The sequence below is a fragment of the Tachyglossus aculeatus genome, chromosome 9 (genome assembly GCF_015852505.1).
Source record: "Tachyglossus aculeatus isolate mTacAcu1 chromosome 9, mTacAcu1.pri, whole genome shotgun sequence".
NCBI classification, from domain to species: Eukaryota; Metazoa; Chordata; class Mammalia; order Monotremata; family Tachyglossidae; genus Tachyglossus; species Tachyglossus aculeatus.
In genome coordinates this window covers 14,303,139-14,323,739 of record NC_052074.1, presented here as the reverse complement: position 1 = coordinate 14,323,739, position 20,601 = coordinate 14,303,139, and the positions used below count along the sequence as shown (strand labels likewise).

The following is a 20,601-nucleotide window of genomic DNA, read 5'->3' as shown; positions in this document are numbered from 1 at the left end:
ATCACGTTGGACACAGTCCCCGTCCCAAGTGGGCCTCACGGTGTTAACCCTGACTTTACAGATGAGGTAACTGAGGCCCAGAGAAGTGAAGCGACTTGCCCGAGGTCACCCAGCAGACAAGCGACGGAGCCAGGATTAGAACCCAGGTCTTTCGGACTCCCACTAGGCCAAACGTGGCTTTCCCGTGTTCGGGTTTCCAAGTTAGAGCTGGACAAAGCAGGGGATGAAAGGGCTTAGCAGAGAACCAAAGGCCTTCGTTATTTTCCACCTGCACAAATCTGCTAGAGCGAGAGTTCTCATATGGGACCGAGGGCAGTGGTGCAGACGGACCCTGACTCCACTGGCTCTCCCAGAGTCTGAGACGGGGTTGGTGGCAGAGGACACTAAGACCCTGGAGCGCCGAAGGGCCGGAATGGGCTGCGGAGGCGTCAGGGAGGGGTGAGTTCAGTGAGAAGTGGAAATCAATCAATCAATCAATCGTATTTACTGAGCGCTTACTATGTGCGGAGCACTGTACTAAGCACTTGGGAAGTACAAATTGGCAACACATAGAGACAGTCCCTACCCAACAGTGGGCTCACAGTCTAAAAGGGGGAGACAGAGAACAGAACCAAACATACCAACAAAATAAAATAAATAGGATAGAAATGTACAAGTAAAATAAATAAATAAATAAATAAATAGAGTAATAAATATGTACAACCATATATGCATATATACAGGTGCTGTGGGGAAGGGAAGGAGGTAAGATGGGGGGATGGAGAGGGGGACGAGGGGGAGAGGAAGGAAGGGGCTCAGTCTGGGAAGGCCTCCTGGAGGAGGTGAGCTCTCAGCAGGGCCTTGAAGGGAGGAAGAGAGCTAGCTTGGCGGAGGGGCAGAGGGAGGGCATTCCAGGCCCGGGGGATGACGTGGGACAAACGGGCAGAGAGGCCGGACCGGGGGACATGGGAGCACAGCGTACAAAGGAAGGAGAGAAGTATTCTAACCAAACTCCGGCTACAGCTGAGCTTTCCTTCGAAAAGATCGGCTCCCGGCAGAGTGCGTAACCGTCGGTCACAATCCGAACATCGGAAAGGTGGACTGTCCTTCATCTTGCGTTCAGCCCTGTTGTCTGCCGGCAGCCTTCTTTAATAATAATAATAATAATAATAATGTTGGTATTGAGCACTTACTATGTGCCAAGCACGGTTCTAAGCGCTGGGGGGAGATTACAAGGTGATCAGGTTGTCCCACTGGGGGCTCACGGTCTTAATCCCCATTTTACAGATGAGGGAACTGAAGCCCAGAGAAGTGAGGTGACTTGCCCAATGTCACACAGCTGACCAGCGGCAGAGTCAGGATAGCCAAATGAAGTCACTGGAGCCATTTTGCAGGTGACACTCCCGGAGCCAGCTCCTAGGCAGTGGGTTGAAATCCAAAGCTGTGACCATGTCGCCTAAGGTTTCTGAGCTAGGGGTCGTCTCGGCATCATCTCCCTTCTCTGGATGTCAAATCCCAACGGACACCTCACGGTCCATTACTGAATCGGATTCTGTAAAATAGCCTCTGGGATTATCGAGCTATCCAGCCGTGCTTCCAGACACAGGGAAACATGGGGAGACAAGGATAAGAAAAGACAATCGCAGCACCCCTCCTCCACCCTCCCAACCAACCTAACACCCGCACGAATGCTTTTCTGTTGCACAGAGAGAGCAGCGGATGTATTTGCACAGTCCTCTGGGTGGGTTACAATGGTATCGGAAGGAAATTAAAAGAAAACAAAGGATCAGGCCACCACAGCTGGCACTGAGAGATGCTTTCTTGCCTCAGCTGCCCTTCGAGACAAGGAGATACTTTCACCTTGTGTTCAATCGGCAGACCGAATCTCTAAAAATGAAGCCAGCAGCCCTGAGGGCTGCGATGCTCAGAGAATTTAGACATTTGGAGGCACGTTCCCAGCCTTCCCTAAAGGAAGGCTCGTGGCCACGGGGAACGAGGCCGCGAGCAGGAAATTGTGTGGGGAAGCAGTGCGACTTAGTGGGAAGGGCACGGGCTTGGGAGTCAGAGGACGTGGGTTCTGATCCCGACTCCACCACTTATCTGCTGTGTGACCTTGGGCAAGTCACTCCACTTCTCTGTGCTTCAGTTACCTCATCTATAAAATGGGGATTAAGACCGGGAGCCCCATAGGGGACAACCGGATGGCTTCGTATCTACCCCAGTACTTAGAACAGTGCTTAAGTAAGTGCATAGTAAGAGCTTAACAAATACAATCATCATCATTATTATTATTATTATTGTTATTATTATTCTCTGTGCCTCAGTATCCTCATCTGGAAAATGGGGATTAAGACTGTGAGCCCCATGTGGGATCTGATTAACTTGCTTAGAAAAGTGCCTGGCCCACACAGTGCTTAAGTAAGCGCATAGTAAGAGCTTAACAAATACAATCATTATTATTATTATTATTATTATTATTATTATTATTATCATTATTCTCTGTACCTCAGTATCCTCATCTGGAAAATGGGGATTAAGACTGTGAGCCCCATGTGGGATCTGATTAACTTGCTTAGAAAAGTGCCTGGCTCATACAGTGCTTAAGCGCATAGTAAGAGCTTAACAAATACAATCATTATTATTATTATTATTATTATCATTATTCTCTGTGCCTCAGTAACCTCATCTGGAAAATGGGGATTAAGACCGTGAGCCCCATGTGGGATCTGATTAACTTGCTTAGAAAAGTACCTGGCTCATACAGTGCTTAAGCGCATAGTAAGAGCTTAACAAATACAATCATAATTATTATTATTATTATTATTATTCTCTGTGCCTCAGTATCCTCATCTGGAAAATGGGGATTAAGACTGTGAGCCCCATGTGGGATCTGATTAACTTTCTTAGAAAAGTGCCTGGCCCATACAGTGCTTAAGTAAGCGCATAGTAAGAGCTTAACAAATACAATCATTATTATTATTATTATTCTCTGTGCCTCAGTAACCTCAACTGGTAAATGGGGATTAAGACTGTGAGCCCCATGTGGGATCTGATTAACTTTCTTAGAAAAGTGTCTAGCCCATACAGTGCTTAACAAATACAATCATTATTATTATTATTATTCTCTGTGCCTCAGTAACCTCATCTGGTAAATGGGGATTAAGACTGTGAGCCCCATGTGGGATCTGATTAACTTGCTTAGAAAAGCGCCTGGCTCATAGTAAGCGTTTACCAAATACCATAAAAAAAAACAAAACGGCCAAGGACCAGAGAGGAATGGAAAAGCAACATCATTTTAATTTGTTCTACGAGATTTTGTCAGGACAGATAATTTAAAACCAAGTGAACAGGGGCAGCCACGATGGCCCAGGCGATAGGAAACCGGGGAGCAAACTTGATGTCTGCTAAGCGTACCACTCATCATTTGTCCCCAGTGGGGAGTCATGTCTCTCGGTGGGAAGAGTCAGGGGAAGGAGAGGGTAGCCGTGTTCTGATAGTTCAGAATGACTAGAGGAACATTAAAATCATGAACGGCAGCTTCTGAGAGACAAGGGGAATGGCAGATTTTTCCAAAGGCTAATATCCTTAGCGTCGAATGAGTTTGAAGTTAAAGCCTGAAAAGGATCACGATGATTCAGAGTCTCGCCTACTGAAGGTCAGCGTCATCTTGTCAGAGGGACCTGGGGATGAAAGGAGCCCCAGGAAATACTGAACTAGCATTTGAGAGAGCACAGTTGGGCCAAGGTGGGAGGAATATGCCACTCGCCAGGGTTATCACGCGGTCGGGGGCAGAGGGTGGGAGGGAGAGGGAGGCAAGGGGGGAGCGGTCCCTCTGCTAGGATCAGGTAAAGAAGATGGTGGGGAAGTGTGAGCCCCATGCAGTGGGGTGGGGGTTCCAGCTTACCTGTCCCTCGCCACGTGGCTGCGGCTATTCTCCAGTGAAGAGTTGTGCCTGCTACCTGGAAGCGAGAATAGAAGAGCCAGGGATGAGGGCAGAGGCATGAAAGTTGTCATTTCCAACAGTGTCCTCACTGTCACCAATCAATCAATCAATCAATCAATCATCATCAATCGTATTTATTGAGCGCTTACTATGTGCAGAGCACTGTACTAAGCACTTGGGAAGTACAAATTGGCAACATATAGAGACAGTCCCTACCCAACAGTGGGCTCACAGTCTAAAAGGGGGAGACAGAGAACAAAACCAAACATACTAACAAAATAAAATAGAATAGATATGTACAAATAAATTAAATGAATAAATAAATAGAGTAAAAAAAAAATATGTACAAACATATATACATATACACAGGTGCTGTGGGGAAGGCCTTCCCAGACTGAGCCCCTTCCTTCCTCTCCCCCTCGTCCCCCTCTCCACCGCCTCATCTTACCTCCTTCCCTTCCCCACAGCACCTGTATATATGGATATATGTTTGTACATATTTGTTACTCTATTTATTTAATTATTTATTTTACTTGTACATATCTATTCTATTTTATTATGTTAGTATGTTTGGTTTTGTTCTCTGTCTCCCCCTTTTAGACTGTGAGCCCACTGTTGCGTAGGGACTGTCTCTATATGTTGCCAATTTGTACTTCCCAAGCGCTTAGTACAGTGCTCTGCACACAGTGAGCACTCAATAAATACGATTGATGGATGATGATTTATTGAGCGCTTACTGTGTGCAGAGCAGTGTACTAAGCGCTCGGGAAGTGCAAGTTGGCAACATATAGAGACCCCTATCCAACAGTGGGCTCACAGTCTAGAAGGAATAACAATAATAATAACACTAACAATAACAATAATAACTGTGGTATTTATTAGGGGCTTATTATGTTCCAGGCACTGTGCCGAGCACTGGGGTGAATACAAGCAAATCGGGTTGGACACGGTCCCTGTCCCACATGGGGCTCAGAGTCTTAATCCCCATTTTACAGATTAGGTAACTGAGACACAGAGAAATGAAGTGATTTGCCCAAGATAACACAGGCCGGGGTCATTCATTCATTCAATCGTATTTATTGAGTGCTTACAGTGTGCAAAGCACTGTACTAAGTGCTTGGGAAGTACAAGTTGGCAACATCTAGAGACGGTCCTTACCCAACAGTGGGCTCACAGTCTAGAAGGGGGAGACAGACAACAAAACAAAACATATTAACAAAATAAAATAAAGAGAATAAATATGTACAGATAAAATAAATAAATAAATGCCCAAACCCAGGTCCAAACCCAGGCTCTATCCAGCAGGCCACGCTGCTTCCGCCACTGCAGAGGGACTGTATAGTCTAGTCTACAGTCTGGTTTCATTCATTCATTCGTTCAATCATATTTACTGAGTGCTTACTGTGTACAGAGCACTGTACTAAGCACTTGGGAAGTACAATTCAGCCACAAATAGAGACAATCCCTGCCCACAATGGGCTCACAGTCTATTATCTACAATCTAGAGCTTACTCCAGATCCCCGTGGCAGTGGCCAAAGAAGCGGGCCTAAACCCTTTTGGATGCAAATAATACTTTATTGGAAGGGAGGCTTTCCTTGGGTGAATAGCATTATTGTATAAATAACAATAATAATAATAATAATGGCATTTGTTAAGTGCTCACTATGTGCGAAGCATTATTCTAAGCACTGGAAACAAATGCCCCACCCTGAGGATTCCCCACCTAATTTGCCATAGGATTTCACTTATGCATTGCCCTGTGGATTTCTTTTTCTCAAAACATTGGCTGCTGTTCTTTCTCCTCAATCCTTCCGCTAACATCAGCAGGCTAGTTATAGATATATCTATAATTCTATTTATCTATTTCGATGCTACTGATGCCTGTCTGCTTGTTTGGTTTTGTTGTCTGCCTCCCCCTTCTAGGCTGCGAGCCCGTTGTTGGGTAGCGATTGTCTCTATCTGTTGCCGAATTGTACTTTCCAAGCGCTTAGTACAGTGCTCTGCACAAAGTAAGCGCTCAATAAATACGATTAAATGAATGAAGGAATGAATAAGGGACTCCTAAAGCCACAGACGAACTCAAGGATGTGAGCTGCTTTTTAAAATGGGGACTCCGGCCATTCTTGGGGTAAATTAGCCAATGGTTTGATTCATCAAACCATTGACGAATTGATTCGTCATTTGGAATGGTCATAGTTCCTGTTCCTATCTGTAAAGGTGGTGCCTCTTGTGCTTCATTATATCTCATCCTCAAACACTTGGTGTGGCTGTTTACTGGGAAATTTTTCTTCCTTACTGCATTAGTGTCACCTGTCACAAGGCGTTTTCTGGTCCTGAAAGCCTCATGAGCAAAGACAGTGCTAAAAAGAAAACTCGCATACACCTGCTTAATTTCCGACTTAATTTGATTTGGAGTGGCAGCTCCCTTATCAAAGGCCTGTCAGAAACCAGACTAGAAATAAATAGCTGAATAAAGGTCAAAACCGACCGGTGTCGCACCGACCTGAACCTCGATGTTTCAGAGAAAAGGACGGTTACCCCAGGAAGACAGAAAGCAGAGAAAGCCCTTTCTATTCCTATGGATTGTGAACTAATTTTCTGTCGACTCTGCAATAGTCTCGTTGCTACCCCTCGCATAGAAAATGGGGAAATCAGATTAGCTCAGGTACCAGAAAGACTAGCCATTGCTACAGCAATTGGCCTTTCCATTAGAAGAGGATAATAATAGTAATAATTATAACTGTGGTGCTTTTTTACCATATGCTAAACACTGATCTAAGCACTGGGGCAGATGCAAGATAATCTGATCTGACACAGTCCCTGCCCTACATGGAGTTCACAGTCTAAACAGGAGGGTGAACAGATATTGACTTTGCTTTTTACAGATTAGAAAACTGAGGCACAAAGAAGTTAAATGACTTGCCCACAGTCACCCAGCAGGCAAGTGGTGAAGCATTTCTACCTCCAAATTCCCACTAATAATAATAATAATGATAACATTTATTAAGCGCTTACTATGTGCAAAGCACTGTTCTAAGCACTGGGGAGGTTACAAGGTGATCAGGTTGTCCCACGACAGGCTCACAGTCTTAATCCCCATTTTACAGATGAGGGAACTGAGGTGCAGAGAAGTTAAGTGACTTGCCCAAAGTCCCACAGCTGACAAGCGGCTGAGCCGGGATTTGAACCCATGACCTCTGACTCCAAAGCCCATGCTCCTTCCATTGAGCCACGCTGCTTCTCACTAGTTGGATGCCCACATTTCCTGTTTCAATATGACAACAAAACCTAACGACTGTGAATGTAGCCTGATGCCAAAAGACTCTATGCTTACAGAAGGGATGCTGACCCCCTGGGAATTGCTGCTTTGATGATTTAACCCAAATAAAAATGACGGCACGGTAGTGATGAGAATGTCGGCACGTACACAGAATGCGTGAACGGATTATCCATCAGGGAGGGGGTGAATGATATCCATATCATCTAGACACCAACATCGCTAGACTTTTCCCTTTCCTCTCCATCCAAACGGCCACCACACTGATCCAAGGACTGATCGTATATCACCTTGATTACAGCTTCAGCAGCCTCACTGACCTCCCTGCCTCCTGTCTCTCCCCTCTCCAGTCCACGCTTCACTCTGCCGCCCAGATCGTTTTCCTAAGAAAAGTTCAGCCCGTGTTTCCCCACTCCTTAAAAACTTCCAGTAGTTGCCCATCCACTTTTGCATCGAACAGAAACTCCTCACCATTGGCTTTAAAGCATTCAATCAGCTCTCTCCACCCTACTTACCTCTCTGATTTCTTACTACAATTCAACCCACACACTCTGCACCTCTAACACCAATCTACTCCATGTACCTCAATCTCATCTATCCCACGGCTGAGCCCTTGCCCACGTCCTCCTCCGGCCTTGAACGCCCTCCCCATTCATATCTAACAGACCACTCCACTCGCTACCTTCAGAGCCATCCCAAAATCTCCTCCAAGAAGCCTTCCCAGACTAGGCTCTCAGATCTGCACCCTTTAAGCAGTTGACAGTCATCCCCACAGCAATTACGTACATACCCTATACTACTTCCTCCATCTGTAATTCATTTTCATGTCTATCTCCCCCTCCAGACTGCACGCTTCTTCTGGCCAGCAGTAATATCGACCAACTCGATTGTGTTGTACTCTTCCAAGCTCAAAGTGCAATGCTTTGCACACAGTAAGCACTTAATAAACAGCATGGATTGATTGATTGTAAGGTCTAAATTCTAAATCTACCCTATAGGAAGCTTGGGAAAAGTGTATTAAATATGAAATGGTCCCCAAATGTACTAAATATTATTATTAGAATCCAAGGCTGGGTACTTCTAAGTAAGCCAGGAACTCTGAAAATGTCAAAGTTGTTTATTCTTAATGAAGTGCAAACAATGATGGGGAAAACGTTGCACTGCTTCTACATCCTCCCCTTTCCATTACAGATAGGGGAAACAGAAGAAAAGGAGGATATGGACCAAAGTGCTGTGGGTTCTGGGGGTGTATTTAAGGAGCAAGAGACCCCAGTGTATAGGCAATGCAGGAGAGTGGATAAATAGGTTGGGGAAATCGGGGGTTAGTCAGGGAAGGCCACAAGGCAGAGATATGATTTCCAGATTTCAGGTGAGGAAATAAAACTTCTTGGCCTTTCGAGGGATGGCCTGGATCATCCTCTCTCTTCACATCTGACAATTACTCTCCCCTCCTTCAAAACCTTATTGAAGGCACATCTCCTCCAAGAGGCCTTCCCTGGCTAAGCCCTCTTTTCATTTTCTTCCACTCTTTCCTGCAGCTCCCTGACTTGCTCCTTTATTCATCGTATTTATTCATTAACATATTTATGTTAATGTCTGCCTCCCCCTCTAGACTGTAAGCTTGTCGTGGGCAGGGAATACGTCTCGATATTGTTATACAGTACTCTTCCAAGGGTTTAGTACAGGAAGCTTTCAAAAAATAAAACTGAGTGATTGATTTCATTATTACTACTGTTTCTTTGCAAATGGAGACTTTTTCTTCTAAACCAGGCTGTAAAAATGCATTACTCTGCCTCTGATTTCACAGAGATCCCAACTTTATGAACTCTGTCAGATTGCCAGCCACTGACTATTGGTGAATCGAGACCAACTGAACAAATGCCGTGAGCCGGCCTGCCAAAATAACAGATCCATTTAATTTGCCTTGCTTTTTCCTGGGCATCATTTATGCTCCCACCTACAGATGAGAGGGTGTTCTCTAATGATCTCATTTTTCCATAAACAGAAAGCTCAACATTTTTTCAGCAAATACTTACATCTCTTCCAAATGTCAGGGCACACAAGAACTCTGAGAATACACCTGATATGGATTGTGACATTTCCAAATATCTATGACATTTGCATCGAGGATGGAACGAATCGCGCTTCATTTGTTCCATCATTTATTGAGCACCTTCAGGGGGACGGCTCTCGGTTATATTGTTCTGTTGTACTCTCCCAAGTGCTTAGCACGGTGCTCTGCACAAAGTAAGCGCTCATTAAATATGATTGACTGACTGAATGACTGGTAGGCTTCTTGAGTTGGGGAACAGAACAAGGATGATATAGACCCCACCTTCAAGAGAACAGTGGAAAAGCAGACAATGGCCTAAGTGCCTACAAAGTGCATGGCACTATTCTAGGTACTACTAGTCACAAAAACTGAAATAAGCACACGCTCATTTGTGCTTAATCATAAGCACACGGGACGGGGACCGTCCCCAACCCGATTTGCTTGTAACCACCCCGGCGCTTAGAACAGTTTCTGGCACATTTAACAAATGACATAATTATTATTATTGTTATTAAGATGTGGGTGGATGGCCGCCTCTCACGGAGGGGAGGCAGTCAATTAATCACGGGTATTTATTGAACACTTACTGTGTGTAGGGCGCTGTACTAAGCACTTGGGAAAGTACAGTACAAGAGAGTCGGTGGACACAATCCCTGCCCACAAGGAGCTTACAGACGAGAGGGAGACAGTGATTAAAATAAATTTTGATTTATTTTAAATTCATAAGGCCCCCTGGACAGAAAGCTCCTTGTGGGTACACTTCCAAGCTCCTAGTTCAGTGCTCTGCACAATAAATATGATTGATTGATTGATAAATACAGATGGGGCAAGGGCAGGGTATATCATCTGTACATTAATACTGTGGGGCTGAGTGGGGTGAATATCAAAGGTTTAAGGAGTACAGATCTGAGCACACAGGCGATGTTGAGGGGAGGGTGGGGAGGGGAGATGAGGGCTTAGTCACAGAAGGCCTCTTAGTCATGAAGGCAGAGGCGATGGATTCAGAAGTTATACAACCTAGAATCAGCCAAACGTCCTAAGAAACCCAGTCGGTAGTGCTCCTCTAGCCTTATGTTATTCAACTCCAGTTTTCCAGTATAGCTAGAAAAGGAGCAGAAATCCCCCAATCAAGACAACTGAAGTCCTCATTCACTCATTCAATCGATAAATGGTATTTATTGTGTGCTTCCTGTGTGCAGAGCACTGTACGAAGCCCTTGGGAGAGCATAATACGCCAGGATCGGTAGACACATTCTCTCGCCCACCAAGGGCTAAGGAACTTGTTGGCAAGGGAATGTACCTATCGCCTCAGTTGGTATAAGGGTGTCTTTCTGTCTTGATCAACATTCCAAATTCAGATACTTTTTCCGGCCCTATAAATGATCTCCCGGGACAATCTAAAACCTCATCCACCATGCGCTAACAATAGCAGAAGCCTCTGAGCAAGATTCCCGCTTGTCCCAGAAACCTCGCCGCCTATTCTCGGCACCCAGCGAAACTCCAGTGGACAAAACCCTCATTTTTCATCTGAAATGTGGCCCAAGGAATCTGGCTGTGTTATGAAAGAACCTAAACAAATAGCCTAGGGAACACTTGTTTGGGCAAGGTTAGGAGTTTCGCAGGTTCCCTATTTAGAACAATGCCATCTGTCTGGGGATAGAATCCTGTTGGAGTTTCTTTAAAAAGGCACCTTGGTGTCTCATAGAAATGAAAGACTTAAATTCAGGCAGCTTTGTTCCTCACGGCTGGCAGGAGGAAGGAGGGTGGTAATAGCTGAAGCCATATAAGTAGATGCTGCTGAATTTGGAACCAAATCAACGTTCCCTAAATTCTAGCCCAAAACTACGGACGTTAAGATGACACATGAGTTCCAAATACTCTATTAAATCCTTTCCACCAATATACCTTACCTCGCCCTTCCAATTCCTAATATTTTAAGATGCCTTTTTAGGTTCCTTCAATGTCATGAGTTTTTGGTGGGGAACAGAGAGAAAGATGCAAAATTGGCTTCTGTGCCAGTGGTTGGCTTTGCATGAATAATTTATTCTGAATTAATTGGATGTGAAAGTCTGGACTGCGTTACAAATTCTATTCTTGCTGCAAATAATCATGTCCAGACCTTTGGCTGATTCTTACAGCACATCCGAAGATTTATAAATCTGCCAGAAAGCAAGAGCAGGTGTCAGTGCTTGTTGGATGTCTGGATGGAACTTTTCAAAATGTCACCAGATAGCCAGTGAATGAAGCTTTTTTTTTTTAATAAATGAGAATTAGTTTCTGTCAAAATGGAAATTAAAGTACCACTTGTGGTAATGGACAATGAAGCATCGCAATCACAGAAAATTCTGGGGAAGATAAATTATAGAGTGAGGGAGTCCATTTTCTGATCCTCAGTCAAACAGAGACACACTCCTGAAACAATGGGTTCTCTGCTGAAATACTTCAGAAAGGAATAGTCTGAGAAACACTGGCCTGTTGTTAAGAAGAGCAGTCATTGGATGATGTCACCCAAAAAGACATTTCTACCGCTTTTCTCTTATATAAGAAGCACAGCCCTAAGAATTGTAGATCAAATTCAATGCAGTAAAATAGTGGAAAGAGCTTGGGGCTGGGAATCAGAAGACCTGGGTTCTAATTCTGGCTCCATCACTTGGCTTCTGGGTGACTTAGGGCAAGTCACTTTACTTCTTGGTGCTTTAGTTTCCTCACTTGTAAAATGGAAATGACTTGTTCGCTCTCCTTTTTAAACTGTGAGCCCCTTCTGGGACAGGATCTGTGTCTGATCATTCATTCATTCACTCAGTCATATTTATTGAGCACTTACTGTGTGCAGAGCACTGAATTAAGCCCTTGGGAAAGTACAACACAACAATAAACAGTGGCATTCCCTGCCCACAACGAGCTTACAGTCTAGAGTGGGAGAGACAGACTTCAATACAATTAAATAAAATTACAGATATGTACGTAGGCTCTGTGGAGCTGGGAGAAGGGAAGAGCAAAGGGGGCAAGTCAGGGCGATGCAGAAGGGAGTTGGAGATGATCAGATTACCTTGTATCTAACTGAGCACTTAGCATGGTGTTTTGCACATAGACAGCACTTAATACTTGCATTATTGTAATATCAGGAGATGTGGATTTTCTTTCAAGTGCGAATATTTACTCACCAAAGTCACTTCTGGTTCCAGGGGATGTTTTCTCCCACTGATGTCTAAAACGATGTTCCAACAATTAAAACGTGACTTTTTTGAAAAATGGTTACCACGTCGAACTAATTGTCACGATGTTAGCCAACTTCCAGAAGACTTTGAAGAGCGTTTATTCTGCATTTGCTCCTGGCAGGAGAAAGACACCCTGCCAATCATTAGGTCGGGTGGGGCTTCTGTGAAGGGGCAGGTCACAAACCCGTATTTGCTTCTGGTGGCATCTGAACAGGAAAAGGTGATTGAAATCCTTTCATTTTCAAGGGAGTCAGCCTTCTGAAAAATTGCCAGGCGGTTGTGTATTTTAGGAGATGAGCCTGCCAGAAGGAATGTTCTTCCCACAGGTTTTTTTAAATTCAGCAATTTGAGGAAGAGCATGTGTAGCTTGTGTCCATGAGCTGAATTCTGGTGGAAGAGGGAATAATAGGAGAATGCCCCTAGAACGGTCCTGCATTCTTACATCCGAGACCATCACCAGGGGACTTGAAATTATCAGTCAGAGCCGGTGTTTCCCTGAACAGTTGGTTTATTTATGGCCAGAGTAAGAAGAGTTAAATTTATGGAATTTGGGCTCCAAATATATTGACCTAAAAACCTATAAAATGGATACAAATGGCTCCTGTTTACCATTAAATTGTTCCAAAATTCCCTAAGCTACCTTAGGGTTTGTTGTGGGCAGGGAACACGTCTGCTCATTCTGTTGTATGGTACTCTACCAGGCGCTTAGTACACTGCTTTCCACATAGTATGTGCTCATAAATACCACTGATTGATTGATTGATTTGGGGTTTTTCTTTCAATTGTATTTGTTACGTGCTTAGTATGTGCCAGGCATTGTACTAAGCACTGGGGTAGATACAAATTAATTGAGTTGGATGCAGTCCATGTTCCACAGAGGGCTCACAGTCTTAATCCCCATTTTACAGGTGAGGTAACTGAGGCACAGAGAGATTAAGTGACTTGCCCAAGTTCACACAGCAAACAAGTGGCGGAGACCAGGTCCTCTGACTGTCAAGCCTGTGTTCTTTCCATTAGGACACACTGCTTCTCATTGTTACTAATATATTAAATAATCTATGCAATTGGCAGTTTTAGTGGTATTCAAGTAGACAATTTTTGAAAAAGAGTTATATCATTTGAAACGTCAATAAACTGCAGTTTAAAACCCTTTCAGGAACACATACCTAGTGTGTTAAGCACTTAAAAAGGTCATCAGCTCTTCTGCCAGTTCCAATGTGTTTCCCTGTCCAAATGTCAAACTTCCTTTCCTGTTAATTTAGTCTCCCATCCTCCTCTTTAAACCTACAGCAAAACACTTCATTTTTCACAGATTTCTTTTTAAAGTTATATTTTTCCCAGCCCTGTTGATGCCATTTTATACTGTGACCCTGTCTGAAGCGGTAGGGCTTAGTGGAAAGAGCCCTTGCCTGGGAATCAGAGAAACTGGGTTCTGGGTCATTCTTCATTTCTACTATTTGAATCTAATTCAGGAATGGCTCTACAATTCATATTAAAACATCTTCTTGCACTCCTGGGCTTCCCCAGAGCAAGAAGCTTAGTAGAAGAAGCGTGGCTCAGTGGAAAGAGCACGGGCTTTGGAGTCAGAGGTCACGGGTTCAAATCCCGGCTCCGCCAATTGTCTTCTGTGTGACCTTGGGCAAGTCACTTAACTTCTCTGTGCCTCAGTTCCCTCATCAGCAAAACGGGGGTTAAGACTGTGAGCTCCCCGTGGGACAACCTCATCACCTTGTAACCTCCCCAGCGCTTAAAACAGTGCTTCGCACTTAATAAATGCCATTATACCTAACTCTCAGGCCTTTTTTTAATGGCATTTGTTACATGCTTACTATGTTCCAGGCACTCTACTAAGCACTGGGATCGGTATAAACTAATCAGATTGGACCCAGTCCATATCCCATGTGGGGAGCACAGTCTGAATCCCCATTTTACCAATGAGGGAACTATGCCACAGAGAAGTTAAGTGACTTGCGCAAGGTCACACAGCAGACAAGCGGTGGAGCTGGGATTAGAACCCAGGTCCTCTGATTCCCAGGCCTGTGCTCTTTCAACTAGGCCAGGCTGCTTCTCTAGGCCTTTATTAGACATTTTCCATCCTGTCCAGGAAACAGCACCTCATTAGTCTTTGCTGTGCTTTTAATACCCTTGTAAACTGGTCAACTGCACACCAACTTTCTGTAGAGGTGCTCAGGGTGGGCTAATTGGTACCAAGCCAATTAACTCCCCTTTGGGAGTCAAAAAGACCTGGCCTCTAATTCCTGTTCTGCCACTTGTCTGCTGTGTGACCCTGGGCAAGTCACTTAACTTCTCTGTGCCTCAGTTACCCCATCAATCAATCATATTTACTGAGTGTTTACTGTGTGCAGAGCACTGGATTAAGCGCTTGGGAGAGTACGAAATAACACAGTTGGTCGACATAATCCTCATCTGTAAAATGAGGATGATGATTACGAGCCCCATGTAAGGCGTGGACTGTGTCCCATCTGATTATGTTGCCAATTTGTACTTCCCAAGCGCTTAGTACAGTGCTCTGCACATAGTAAGCGCTCAATAAATACGATTGATTGATTGATTAGCTTGTATCTAACCCAGCGCTTAGTACAGTGCATGTCACAGCGTAAGTGTTTAATACCATTACAAATAGAAAAAATTTGGAGCACCTGCCATCTAAACCCGTGCTCTCCAACTCGGAGGGCTGTCAGTCACTCTCTGCGGGCACGAAAGCAGCAGAGTTTTTTCTGTCAGTGTAATTTCTTTTCTCCAAGGATCAGATTAGATATAATCTAAAGCTTCTAAATACTTTTCCACTGAGCAGTCTGACAACTGAGGGTGGTGCAAACAGCCCCTCGTTTATTGCCGCATAGGACACAAAAAGCATCTCTCTGCCTAGCAGAGGCCTAGCCCGGCTATTAAAAGCAGCACTGGGGTGACGCACATCTTAGCCCTGCTGGAGTTGTGCTGTGGGAACATGGAGCACCTGCTGTAGGAAAAGATGACCAGAAGATCACACTGGGCCACCATTTGGACACAGACCTCATTTCTGCCTAGAGGATGCCCCCAGAGATGAGTCAGATGACCTCAGAGGAACACAAGGAGAATAAGGGGAACTCACTGACAATCCACAGGATGACTGAGGACCTTCTCCCCAGCTCCAAGGCCTGCCTAGAAGCGAGGAAAATGGAAGTCAGGCTGCCAGCCCAGAGAGGGGATATGTCATATCTTTGGCAGTTGTCTGTCAATCAATCATTTATTGAGCAGTTACTCTATGCAGGGCACTGCACTAAGCGCTTGGGAGAACACAACATAAAAGAGTTGCCAGTTGACAGACACGTCTTTCTCCCGCTCTTCACTTGAGCATCGACAATATCACTGATTCCAAAGCAGCTTTCTTTTTGTGGGCAGGGAATGGGTCCATTTATTGTTGTACTGTACTCCCACGGGCTTAGTACAGAGATTTGAACACAGCGCTCAATAGATATGACTGAAAGAAATAACATGACAACCTTGGGGGGTTTTCTGGAGCCAACATAAAACCACTGAATTTGGTCTCATCTTCACCATTTTCAAGGTAATGAGAGCCTCAGCAATTTTCAGTAATTTGGTTTAGAGACTCCACATACCGGAAGCATAATTCCAGGATGTAGGAATCACTACTGATGACACTTTTAATACTACGGAAAATATGATGCAAAGATGGACCATAACAGAAACTTGGAGGAGAGGAAATTCTATAGCAAATTTATTGCTGGTAATTAGTGACACACAATAAAATTCTTTGCTTAAAATAGCATAGATGTCCAATCCCACGGTAAATCGATAAACACCCCCCACCCCCAGCAAATCTAAGAATACAGTAAAATAATAGATCACAATTCTAGAGCTTAAAAACCTCACCACGATAGGCCTTCTTCACACTGGAAGGCTGGCCAGGTCTCCAAATGATTCAGCAGAAGGAATAAGACCCTTGTTCTGTCTCTAGCCCTCTCACTGTCTCTTACTTCTTGGGGATATTTCTTCAAAACACAGCCCTGATCTAATATCATTATATATTATTATCATTCCCAGAGACTGTTTTGGTCAAAAGCATAGTCCTTGTTTTCAGTTATTTCAGTTTGCTCTTCTGTCCTAAAGTACCTCTTTGGTTCCACACACATCAAAACTTTTGCACAACTTTCGTAGTCATGACCTCTTCTGCCTTGTGTTCTCAGTGGATTGTTGCTTTCTCACAGCGTACAGTTCTTTCTAGTTATCCAGACTTCAGTTCTGTTAGCCTAAATCGGGCTAATAATAATAATAATGGTATTTGTTAAGCGCTCACTATAGGTCAAGCACTGTTCTAAGCACTGGGGCAGGTACAAACTAATCAGGTTGGACACAGTCCCTGTCCCACATGGGGCTCATTTCCCCATTTTCCAGATGAGGTAACAGACACAGAGAAGTTAAGTGACTTGCCCAAGACCATACAGCAGACAAGTGGCGGAGCCAGGATTAGAACCCAGATCCTCCTGACCCCAGGCCCATGCTCTATCCACCTAGGCCACGATTCCAGGCCCAGCGTTATGCTCAGGCAACACATGTCACCACATGCTCCCTCGTAGTTTTCCATCATCTTTTAGCATCCATCTTCTACTCTGGTTTGCATGAGCTGACATTCAAAATCCCCACTGTGTGTGTTCAATCGTACATACTGCCTTTTCCATTAGTGTCTCAAAAGGGAAGCGGAGGGAACAGGTAATTTGTGAAGATCAGTGGTAAAGATGTGAACAAATTAGTCCCTCTGGCATTTACAGCTTCATGGAATCCCTCTCTCCCTCCTAATGGGAGTTGTTTCTCCTCCGAACGGGGATGATCAATGCCTAAGGATTGTGGAGACTTGATGGGAGTGGTGATTATTTATTACTGCTAGTTAATGTTACATTCATGGAGAGTGGCCTTCGTCTAAGGCGAGGCATTTCCCCCTCTACTCTATAAACTTGTTGTGGACAGGGAACACTTCAATTAACTCTGTTAGACTGTACCCTCCCAAGTGCATAGAGCAGGGCTGGGCACACAGTAAGAGCTTAACAAATACCATAATTATGAAATTAATTATTATGAAGTGAGAAACCTAACTGGGGGCAGCATTAACAACTAGACAGATTCTCACAAGATGAATTATTGCGGGAGTAATTGGGAATTAGCTGTGGTGTTTGGAAAAAAAAAAAGTCCCGTGGACAATGCAGCACAAATATTTCCCCAAAATACAGTTTTGAGAAGTTCTGAGGATGAACTGCAAATAAAGAAGTGAATCATTAAACATCCAGCATGATTTCATCATTTGAACTCCTCTTCTTGCAAGGCAGAACTCATTAGTACATTGTTATTATGGTGACATGTCCCTATCTATCACAGAACTGGGCGAGAAGCTTGAGTGTAAGTCAAGCTAAAAAAGCCAAAGACTGTACAACCAGAAAAGCTGGCAGTTCACTGTCAGCACAAGTACTGAGAAGATCACTGACTATTCATTCATTCATTCATTCATTCATTCGTATTTACTGAGTTCTTCCTGTGTGCAGAGCACTGTGCTAAAGCATGTGGGAGAGTACAACAATAAACAGACATCTTATCTGCCCACAACAAGCTTACAGTCTAGAGGGCGGAGACAGACAGATGTTAATATAAATAACTGAGCAGTTGTGAAAAATTCTGACACGAGTGCAGTATAAAAAGACGTACTTTGGGACAGAAGGAAGAGCTAGAGATAACCTGAGAAAACAATCAATCCCGTGGCTCAGTGGAAAGAGGTCATGGGTTCCAATCCTGGCTCCGCCTCATGTCTGCTGTATGACTTTGGGCAAGTCATTTAACTTCTCTGAGCCTCAGTTACCTCATCTGTAAAATGGGGATTAAGACTGTGAGCCCTACACGGGACAACCTGATCACCTTGTATCCCCCCAGCGCTTAGAACAGTGCTTTGCACATAGTAAGTGCTTAACAAATGCCACCATTATCATTATTATTATTCTTCACTGAGTGCAGAGCACTGTACTTTGTCAGGTTGGACACGGTCCCTGTCCCACATGGGGCTCACAGTCTAAGTAGGACAGAGTGGGATTTAATCCCCATTTTACAGAGAGGTAACTGACTCCCAGAAAAGTTAAGTGGCTTGCCCAAGATCACACGGCAGACACGTGGCAGAGCAGGTATTAGAAGCCAGGTCGTCTTACTCCCAGGCCCGTGCTCTTTCCACTAGGCCACACTGTTTCACACGGATCGTGGATCATATCTGCTTTATTCATTTATTTTGGTGTCGGTTAAACACTCATGTGCCAACTGCTGTGCTACACAACGGAGTAGATACAAGATCACCGGATTGAACACAGTCCCTGCCTCACCTGGGGCTCATGATCTAAGACACAGGGAATGTCGGCGTCTTAGTCCCATTTTACAGATGAAAACACTAAGGCATGCAGCGATCCTATCACTGGCCCAAGGTCACATAAAAAGACAGTTGCAGAGCTGGGGCTAGAATTCAGGTCCCATACCCTTTCCACTAACCCACGCTGCCTCCATGCATCGCAATCTGGTCTGAAAGGAAGCGGGCGACGTCTTTTGAAAGTCCTGGGGTTGACTTGGCTCTATCGGGGGACACGGCTTCTCCTCCCAAGGGGGAGACGAGCGTCTGCTTGGACGTTCTCTGCAAGACTGAGTAGCCATCTCGGTTTAAGATCACCCGGGCCATTTGAAAACAGCGGAGTGCGTATTTTTTGCTCTCCTGGCTTGCCAGGGTTGTGATCTGGTGATCCAGGCACCGGACCGCGGCCTCAGAGAGTGGGTCCCCTGGAGGAAACCACGCCTGGCCGAACGTTTCATAGAATCTATCCAGAGACTTTCGAAGTCCATCCTCCTTCTTCTTTCCTGATTCTGCCGTCGAAGAGTCATTAAGCCAAAAGTCCTCACTGGTCCCTGGGTCGTTTGGCTCAGAATTTGGGTTGCTGGCATCTGCAACAGGAAACAATCACACCATTGTTTCATCTGTTTCACCTCTTCCCCTCGACCCCCTCTCCATCCCCCCATCTTACCGCCTTCCCTTCCCCACAGCACCTGTATATATGTATATATGCTTGTACATATTTATTACTCTATTTATTTATTTTACTTGTACATACCTATCCTATTTATTTTATTTTGTTAGTATGTTTGGTTTTATTCTCTGTCTCCCCCTTTTAGACTGTGAGCCCACTGTTGGGTAGGGACTGTCTCTATATGTTGCCAATTTGTACTTCCCAAGCGCTTAGTACAGTGCTCTGCACATAGAAAGCGCTCAATAAATACGATTGATTGATTGATTGATCTGTCTCTTGGTAACAGCTCTTGAACCCCTACCGCGTGCAGAGCACTGTGCTTGCAAAGATATCAGTAAGTGAACAAGAGATTGGTAAAAAGCATTCCTTGTTAGCAGGAAGGCTGAGGATTCCTTCAGCCTTTGATGGCCTGTTTAGCACTTTTACAGTCAGGATACCAATTTGCAGTATCAGTCGGTCAATCGATCAATCGTATATATTGAGCACTTACTGACTGCAGAGCACTGTACTGAGCTCTTGGGAGAGTACACTGTAACTGAGTTGGCAGAAACATTCCCTGACTCTAACGAGCTTACAGTTATCTCTAACTCTTAATAGCTAATCAATCAATCAATCAATCGTATTTATTGAGTGCTTACGGTGTGCAGAGCACTGTACTAAGCGCTTGGAAAGTAGAAGTCGGCAACACATAGAGACAGTCCCTACCCAACAGCGGGCTCACAGTCTAGAAGCTGACTCTAAAGCTAACTCTCTCTTCCCCATGACGACTCAGTATTTCCAGAGGTGATGGCTACAGCCTCACAGCACTTATGTATATATCTGTAATTTATTAATTTATATTAATGCCTATCTCCCCCCGCTCGCCTCAGACTGTAAGCTCACTGTGGGCAGGGACTGTTTATTGTTGTATTGTACTCTCCCAAATGCTTAGTACAGTGCTCTGCACATAGTAAGCACTCAATAAATGCAACTGAATGAATGAACTGCATTCCCAAACCTGTATGGGCAGGCACTTAAGAGGACTGATGAGAATAAGCATGGCTTATTAGATTGTAGATTGTACGCT

General features: G+C 44.5%; 1 protein-coding gene across 1 annotated transcript in view; it reads right to left on the bottom strand.

Annotated features, from left to right (window-relative positions):
* The window catches only part of CHGB (chromogranin B), a 96,052-nt gene that overhangs the window by 24,588 nt on the left and 50,863 nt on the right, over positions 1-20,601 (bottom strand). The window contains exon 3 of the mRNA XM_038750932.1: positions 19,009-19,452. Coding sequence (XP_038606860.1) covers positions 19,009-19,452 — 444 coding nt within the window. The remainder of the gene's footprint in view (positions 1-19,008; positions 19,453-20,601) is intronic.